This window comes from Choloepus didactylus, chromosome 18 (genome assembly GCF_015220235.1).
Source record: "Choloepus didactylus isolate mChoDid1 chromosome 18, mChoDid1.pri, whole genome shotgun sequence".
Classification (NCBI taxonomy): Eukaryota; Metazoa; Chordata; class Mammalia; order Pilosa; family Megalonychidae; genus Choloepus; species Choloepus didactylus.
In genome coordinates, this window is record NC_051324.1 from 4,500,087 (window position 1) to 4,509,699 (window position 9,613).

Consider the following 9,613-nt stretch of genomic DNA (forward strand, 5'->3'; position numbering starts at 1 on the left):
AAATGTGTATCTGATGTGATTAAAAGGAGAAACGTTAGATTGTATACGTGGTGACAGATTAACATTTGTTTTAAAATCCTAGGAACTACACTACCCAAACAGTGAAACCTAAGTTAAACCATGGACTTTAATTAATAGTACAGTTATAAAAATGCACTATCATTAATTGTGACAAATATTGTACACCGCTGCAAGACGGTGGTGAGGTGGTGTATGGGAATCCTGCATTTCATGTAGACTGTTTTGTAAACCCCCAACTTCTCTAAGAAAAAAAATTAAGTAAAATAAAACAGCAGAAGGAAGGAGGGAACTATAAGGAACTATAAGAAGCAACAAGTGAATATAAAAACATTAAAAAGCACGTTGGGGAGCCGGAGCAGTATCAGTGGCCGAGAGGAGGGAGGAGGAGGAGGTGGAGGAGGCGCTGGGCCGGGGGGATTGTCAGGATTTAAACAGACCACACCATGCGTGAGTACAAGCTAGTGGTCCTTGGTTCAGGAGGCGTGGGCAAGTCTGCTTTGATTGTTCAATTTGTTCAGGGAATTTTTGTTGAAAAATATGATCCAACGATAGAAGATTCCTACAGAAAGCAAGTTGAAGGAGATTGCCAACAGTGTATGCTCAAAATCCTGGATACAGCAGGGACAGAACAATTTACAGCGATGAGAGATTTATGTATGAAGAATGGCCAAGGGTTTGCACTAGTATATTCTATTACAGCTCAGTCTACATTTAATGACTTACAGGACCTGAGGGAACAGATTTTACGGGTTAAGGACACAGAAGATGTTCCAATGATTTTGGTGGGCAATAAATGTGACCTGGAAGATGAGCGAGCAGTTGGCAAAGAACAGGGTCAGAATTTAGCAAGACAGTGGTGTAACTGTGCCTTTTTAGAGTCTTCTGCAAAGTCGAAGATCAATGTTAATGAGATATTTTATGATCTGGTCAGACAGATAAATAGAAAAACACCACTGGAAAAGAAGAAGCCTAAAAAGAAATCATGCCTGCTGCTCTAAACCCACAGTAAAGCAGCAGCTCTGAGCCAGATTACAGGAATGAAGAACAGTTGCCTAATTGGAAAGTGCCAGCATTCCAGACTTCAAAAAATAAATCTGAAGCGGCTTCTCCTGTTTATATATTATGTGAAGAATTTAGATCTTATATTGGTTTGCACAAGTTCCCTGGAGAAAAATTTGCTCTGTGTATATCTCTTGGAAAATAAGACAATAGTATTTCTCCTTTGCAATAGCAGTTACAACAGATGTGAAAATAAATATACTTGACTCTAATATGATTATACAAAAGAGCATGGATGCATTTCAAATGTTAGATATTGCTACTATAATCAAAGGATTTCATATTGACCTTTTTATCATGATTCTTCCCTGTCAAGCACTAAAAAGTTGAACGATTATATCTGTATATAGATTATGAAATTTCCCCTCAACTCATTACAGCAGATAACTTTTTTGAGTCATTGACTTCATTTTATATTTAAAAAATTATGAAATATCATTCTGTCATTATATTCTAATTAAAATTGTGCATAATGCTTTGAAAACATGGGTCTTTTATAGGAAAAAAAACTGGGATAACTGATTTCTATGGCTTTCAAAGCTAAAATATATAATATACTAAACCAACTCTAATATTGCTTCTTGTGTTTTACTGTCAGATTAAATTACAGCTTTTATGGATGATTAAATTTTAGTACATTTTCATTTGGTTTGTGTGTTTTTGTTATTGTTTATAGATTGAAGACCTTTATTTTATAATGACCAGATTGTTTTAAATGACACAGGTATCCTCTATCTGCCTGGTACCTGCAGAATATTCAGCTTTAAATCCTACAAAGTAACCTGTGATTTCTCTAGAAACAGACCTCAGGCTTTTTGTTCTGGATATATTTATTCCTACTATACAGTAAAATACATCAGACTACATAGAATAGTTTTGTATCTTCTCTCTTAGTCTTAAACATTGTATCTTATTGAATGAAAATATCCCACTGTGTATTATTTTTATATGTAAAAAGATAATACTGTGTCAGGGTTTAATTTTTACTATTTCAAATCTGCCACAGCTTGTCATTTCATCAAGGGAATCCTGTTGCCATTGTTAATTTGTTGGACCTGAGCCCACCAATGAAGTGTTACGTGGAAATTTTCAAACTTGCTTTATACTAGAATGAAGGATATAAGAGGTGAAAGTTAAAAAACATAAAAGGAATGTGTCCATTGCTTTTGCTTTGACTATATGAAGTAGTATACAGTAATAGTGTGGAAAAGGTTGCTAAGTTAAAATTTTTAGCTGGTTCTAGTGGTGCTTTTCTTTTCTCTCCCAATTTCTTCCATTTTTCAAAAGATGGGGCTTAAGTAGGACATGGAACTAGGGTGATATTACCTCTATATTCTCCATAAAGGTAAAACAACTTGTTAGCCATTTAAGTGCTAGAGAAAGAAAGAACCAAGCTTAGGAAACCCTGTGCCTTGTCCCTGAATATTAAGGAGGAGACCGGTCCCCAAATCTAAATCATTGCTCAGGGATCTAAATACTGTTTTGTTGTAACTAGGTGTGAAGAAGTGTTCATGCTTCTTGCTGAGATTTTCCAGGAGTGTGGTCAGCTCATCAGTTACTAAATTGAAATTTAAATATCAGATTTCAAATGTAAGTTTTGACCAACCTGATAAAAATGAGGAAAATATTGTGAAAAATATTTGAAAATTGTATTCTTTTGAGTTTCTAATAAAACTTAGTTACCTAACAACAACAACAAAAAAAAGCATGTTGGAAAATATAAGCAACCATGGACAATAAAACAGTTTTTATCGTTAAAGTATTTCATGTTATAAAACAAGGCAGAAATAAAATATTATATGATTAAAATTATATGAAAGATAGGAGGAGGGAAGTTGGAAAATAATGAAAGCATGCTTATTTTTTAACATGCTCAGGAGGAAGATAGAGGTGTTACTCTTAGACTTTGCTAGCCAAACCTAAAGTTCAGTGTATATGTTAGAAATATAAGGAAGACACTAAAACCATGTATATATATATATATATACAATGTATGGTTTCCAAACCAGTAGAAAGAAAAAAATAGGGTATAAAAGGCTTTATTAATTCAACAGAAGGCAAAGAGTGTCAAAAACAAATGAAACAAAGAAAAAGCATGTTAATAGAAAACAAAATAAAAATGAAAGAACAAAGACCAAATATATACGAAATCAAAATAAATGTGAGTAAACTCAATTCACACATCAGGGATGGAGACCCTCAGATATAATAAAGGGGAAAAATGCTATTTATAAAAGGCATCCCACACATTTAAAAAAAAACTCTATCTGAAGTTCTGAAATAAAAGAATGGAAGAATATACCAGGAAAATAGAAATAAACAGAAGAAACAAACAAAAAACTCCATCACCTTCAACAGCAACAACAAAACAGAAATATGGAAATAAAAGGAAATCAATATAATAATACTGATATCAGAAAAAATAAAATACAAAGTCAAAACACTAAGAATTATAGAAAGGAAAATAAAAATCATGCATAATGCCATGTGCTAGCAAAAATCACTAATATTTTTGTATATATATTTTCACAATTGCAATTCTATTAAATATATTGTTTTATCGTTTGTTTTCTTCACTTATTGATATGTTAGCATTTCATCATTCCTAGACATTCTTCAGTACCATGATGTCAAATATTTTCCATCAAATGGATGGTCTATTATTTATTTATTATTCTCTATTGTTGGACATCAAGGTCCTTTCCAATTTTTGGTTAGTATAAACAACACCATATCAAACCCTGCTTTGCATAAATCTGGATGTGATTTTCTGCATGATTATGTTTGTCTTTAGCAGACAAAGAGTGTAAGGAGCTAAATATTCTTTGGCATCTTCAGGTTGTAGTATGATGAACGGCGTGGCAGGGTTTTGAAATGTTTTAGATTTGGGAACAAATTGATTTAACAAATGCTCCCTTTAATGGGTGGTAATGCCTGTAAAGAACAGAAGGGGGTCATCGTGGCTCTCTGTCCCACCTGGCTGAGCAGTTGCTTTGGTCCAACTGGCGAGTCAAGTTCTCTGCGGGTACAGAGATGGGAAGACAGAGGCCCTGTCCTCAGGGAGCCCATGGGCTTCTCAGAAGACAAGGACAGCACAGGGTGACAAGTGCTGTAAGGGAAGGGCCAAATCAATTTGACCATGGCTTTCCAGATCTCAATTTATTTTTCACTTTTCTAAATAAGCCAGAGGTAGAAGCTGTTTAAAAGATTGAATTATTGGTAGTGATCGTTAATAATTACAGAGTATTAAAAGAAGGAAGAACCCAATATGTATTCCTATCTTCTGGAAGCATTCCATTTAAATATCTCTAGGGCTATTACAGTTTCTCAAATAGCCCATCTAAACCTTGTCTCTGGCCTTCCAAATCTAACCCATCACACCAAATTCTTACAACTGTTTAGTCCATCTTTGTGCCTTTCCACTTCCTGAGAAGAGTGGCTTCCATTGATGACATGCACGGGCACCCCTTGGCACATTTGATATTTTGCTAATGAGCCAGTTCCAGGAAATGCTAAGACAAAAACCAGGACGTAAAGAAAAGACAGAGACTTTTTTTACCAAAACAAATTTTTAGAGCAATAACATTTACTGAAAATCAAGACAGATGATGGAAAAAGAAAGCAGGGCCAACAGTGGCTTCACCATAAAACACCCCTTAAAATGTGATCCATGCACTCATTGACATGCCAGCCAGAAAACGGACAGTTCTTGCCAAATGTTGGAGGAGGCATTTACAAAGAAGGAAGGGAAATGAACTAGCTGTAACCTAATATCCCCATTCCAAGTGTTCGACTCATTGAGCAGTGGTTAAACTTGGTGAGCAGATGTTGGGAAATCTCAAGGAAATAGTAGTATTGCAATAATGTCTTTCAAACTAACTAACAGTACATCAATTATCAATCAACAAGTATTTATGAACACTGTCCTTGGTGCTGGAGTGCGGGGGAATGAGGGGATGGTGGTAAAGAGAAGTCCAAGGCTTGACCCAAAACCCTGGCAATGAGGTGGAGATAAAATCAAAGGTAAGAAGCAATTACCTTTTTCTATTTAGAAAATAGATGATTAAATGATAGATGATAGATAGATAGATAGATAGAGGGTAGGAGTGGATGGATGGGTGGATGGGTGGGTGGATGGATGGATGGATGGATGGATGCATGTATGGATAGATGAGTGAATGGATGGGTCGTTGGATGGATGGATGAGTGGCTAGATAGATAAATGTATGTATAGATCAATGGTTAAATGGATGGATAAATAGAATAAAATGGCAAAGATAGCAAAATGTTAAAAGTTGGTGGATCTGGGTACCCGGATGGGGATTATGTTGAGCTTCGTATTATTTTTGCAACTGTCCTGTAAGTTTGAAAGTATTTCAAAATGAAAAGATTTTTCAGCAAAAAGCAATTAGATCAGAACTAAATGTTAAATCTTGGGGCATAAAAGTAGTAGGAAATCAGAAGGAGGGGAGCCCTTTGAACTGTAAGAGTTCAGCAAGTCCGCAGAGAGAAGAATGGAATGAGATGGGCCTTGCAGCAATGGGGTAAGTATAGCAGGTGGGGTTTGGGGGGAACCTCCTCAAGCATGATGTCCTGGAGGTCGCATTGAGCCAGGCAGACTTGGGCTCTCAGGGCTCCTTCTGGATCCTCCCTGACAGCATTGGTCACATTGTGGGGCTCTTGTTGTCTGTTCACATGCTTGTCTGTCTCCTTACATCTATGAATCCCCTGAGGACAGGGCTTCTGCCCCATTCCCACCCCCCACATCCATAGGGTCTAGCCTAGAGCCTGGTGGGCACAAGAGGCTGAGTGAAAATGAATGTCAAGCAAGGGAAAGACGGGACTGTCTTCTGACCACAATGGCAGGTACCTGTTGGGCAATGGTGGGAAAGCAAGTTAATTGGGTGAAGTTAGATTTTAAAGAATTTTGAAAATCATTGTGGCCAAATGACCAAAGACCAAAAAATAATCTATACTGAGGCTGAATGTATTATCTTGACAGACGAGGAGAGCTGTATTCCTCTGGAGTGAGCTCAGCAAATCTGCCTGAGCTGAGTCATGGTTCTGAAAGGTCAACCTTGAGAAGTGCCCCTTGGGATGGGTCATAACAGGAGTGAACCACCACTGGGGAACCCACTAAACCAGGCCAATTTACCCAAGGTCCAGGATGAACTGTGTAATCTCAAGCACTCAATCCCTTGGGCATTTGTGTGGGGATGGAGCAGAGATTTCTATTAGCACCAGTAGGCAGTAGGGAGCTACTGTAGATTCTTGAGGTGGGGAATAAGTGATTGAGGTAGTATTAAAGAAATATGATGTGACATGACACTGATGTCAATTTCAGGAACGACATTGATTTCCTTTAACCAATTCTCCCCTTCCATCCCCGGTCAGATTTCTGAGCCCTCATTTTTCTGGATCTGGGATCAGATTGGAAAATGGACCCCATTTACTATCCACAGTATTCTGGAATCCAATTTGGAAATCAAGACTAGGAGGCTTCCTAGCATCCATCTGCTTCTCCTCCCTGGGTGAAAGAGGGGAGTTTGGTGGGCTGGCTTGTCCGGTAAGGGACCCCGTGGGCTGGGATGAATTAAGATCAGTGCCTTGGAGAGATGGGTCTAGATGGGCCACCAGAACAAGGAGGGGCTGGGGAAGGTCTCAGGCTCCGGAGGAGGGAAGTGAAGGGTGAACAGTGTGGAGGACGAGCACGAGGCACCCTGGAGAGGCGCTGGTCAGCCCTGGCCAGTAAGAGGACATGATACCCGGGGCAAGTATTTGCTGTGAAGGGGGGCATCTCCCACTAGTGCCTGGGCTTTAAGGAACTCTCCAGAAGGCTCTTGCTTCGTGAAAAAGGCAAGGGATAGGGCAGAAGTTGATTTATGAGCATACCTTTCTTCAGGCTAGACTGAACTCTTCTTCAAAGAAATCCTTTTACTCATCTTGCAACCCCAAGCATCTGGTACACTGACTCGCACACTGGGACCCTCGGTGCATATCAATTACATTTTACTAAAAAGTGTCTTTCTTCCGCAGTCAGAACCCAAAGGAGAGTGAGGCAGTCAGGGCACTGTTTACCCCTTGGAAACCTACACTAAAGCTTTCTGCCATCCACTAGACCCTCACCTCAAATCCCAGCCTCAGGTAATTCCACATCCTCACCCTAAGTCTCTTCTTCCAGCTGGAGAGCTGCCCTGCATTTACAGTGGGTCTTTCTAGAAACAGCCCCCTTTGGGGAGGTCTGCTTTTTGAGAAGGCCTGCTTCCTTTAAAAGGAGGCATGTCCCCTTTCTAGTTACAAATCTAAACCATCCCAGAATGTGGATTGATAAACACATCTCAGCTGAGCCAAACAAGGGGCTCCCATCAGACAGCAAAGTGGCAAAGTGGTTTTTCCACATCTGCCCTGGCTTGGGGCCAGCTCGGATAGGATGGGCAGGCAGGAGTCTGGCTGGAGCCCGTCTGGTGGGCTGCTCCTTCCTGCTCAAACAGAGCATGGAGCCCCCCTGGGAGCTGCCCCCCCCCCCCCCACTGCAATCTCTGGGATGCTTTTTCAAGGCAAACATAAAAGTCACACATTCTTGTGCTTCACAACTGACCGCAGCAATTTGGGGTGGGGATGGGGGCAAATAATTGATTTTATTTTACCAACATTATTGATGTATAGTCTACATACAAAAATGGACCCATTTTAAGTGCACAGTTAGATGACTTCTTACAAATGTATACTTGTGTTACCACCACCATAATCAACATAGAGGACATTTCTATCATCCCAGAAGTCAAGCTCTCACCCTGCCCCAGCCCTAGTCCCTCGTCTGTCACTAAAGACCTGCTTTTTCTAGAACTTCATGCAATATGTACACTTTTATGTCTTGTTTCTTTAGCTCTTTTCTGGAGTTGGTTCCTTTTTTTCTAAATGGTTTTTCATGGTATGGATGTACCAGGATTTTTACCTGTTGCTGGTCATTTAGGTTGTTTGGGGGCTGTTATTGAATAAAGCTGCTATGAACATTCATATACAAGTTTCAGTGTGCACATGTGTTCATGTGTCTTGGGTAAAATACCTTGAGTCGAATTGCTGATAATCAAAGGCTAGGTTCAACTTTGTAAGATCTGCCAAGCTATTATCCAAAGTGGCTGTACCATTTGCCTTCCCACCAGAGAGTTCTATTTGCTCTGTATACTCGCCAACACTTGGCACTGTCAGACTTTTTCATTTTAGCTAATGTCATGCATTTCCCTGATGACTAATTATGTGGAACATCTTGATGTTCTTATTGGCCATCCATATAGGTTCTTTTGTGAAGTGTCTGTTCAAATATTTAAGACAAATCACTATTTCAGGAGCTTTGGGTATAATGGAAAGACTCTGGATTGAGAGTCAGAGAACTAAGATTTGAATTGTTCCCCTGTAACTAGCTCTGTGCTCTGGAAAGTGATTGCAAATCTCTGGGTATCACTGTTTTATCTGTAGGATAAGATAAAATGATTAGATTACCTTTAAGGTGTTTTTCTGCTCCAGAAACTATGACAACAGGCTCCCTTTCTTCATTCACAAGACAAGGATGTCCCCAAGGCTCAAAACAACAACAGAAAACAAAACAAAACAAAAAACCACATTGAGTCATAGAATGTTACTACGGAAAGGGACATTGGAGCTCTCATCCAGCTCATGCGTAGATTCAGATACTGAGAGTTTATCACGGCCAACATTATACAGAGATTCAATGAAATAGAGGCAATAGTCCCAGATACACAGGCTCCAATGTAACAATTGGTATAGGAGTTTGAGAAATAGGCATATATTCTGCCTCTGACTCTAGAGGAAAGCTCTTGGAAGGAAGGGCTGAGAGACACGATTTTGTTTCGTTTTGTTTTCACCAAAACTAGGATATGTTCATTTCCATCCCACAAATCCATGTGAGCAATAGAGGGAAGACAACAGGAAGGATCTGGAAGGGTCCTGAGCCTGGTGCCTGTCTGGGGAAGTAGCCCCCCACCCCTTACTGCAGATGCACTCCCATTAGACACAAACCCAACAGCCTCAGTGCAGGCAGCCAGTTTACAGAAAGGCAACTGTTATACACATGGCTATGCAAATGACATTTTCACTCCAGTCCGTTGCATGAGTTCTGCAAATGGACAAGTACAGAAGGAGGCAGGGTATATGCCTCCGTAACGAGAACACGCCATTCCCAGGGGTGTTAATGTTTACAGAAAGCTGCTCAGCCTCACACGGTCTCTGGAACCACAGGGCTGGGTGGGCATCCAGCTGCCGCGGAGCCAGAGCTGAGTGCATGCCCATGTCTGTGACATGTGTGGGACGGCAAGTGGACAATCGCGGCTTGTTCTGGGAGCCCGGGCAAGGTCTCCAGACCAGTCTTGCAAGCCCAGGTCCCTTGATTGCCCGACCGAATCCGGGGGGCTTCACGTGCCCCGAACAGCCCCTACTTAATGGACCATGATTCTTGGTCTTACACTGTAACTTTGCCGTGTTACTTGAGCAAACCATGTAGTTACACATTTGTAAC

At 40.2% G+C, this 9,613-nt stretch overlaps 1 protein-coding gene across 1 annotated transcript; it reads left to right on the top strand.

The window, feature by feature from the left end:
- The first annotated feature begins 464 nt into the window (after positions 1–464).
- Positions 465–1,019, top strand: LOC119514405 (ras-related protein Rap-1A-like). The gene has a single exon (XM_037810147.1). It carries the CDS (start codon positions 465–467, stop codon positions 1,017–1,019), a length of 555 nt encoding a protein of 184 aa, XP_037666075.1.
- Positions 1,020–9,613: the final 8,594 nt, after the last annotated feature.

Bases quoted from the DNA above. Each gene is read 5' to 3' on its own strand.
- LOC119514405 (XM_037810147.1), top strand. From the start codon at position 465: ATGCGTGAGTACAAGCTAGTGGTCCTTGGTTCAGGAGGCGTGGGCAAG.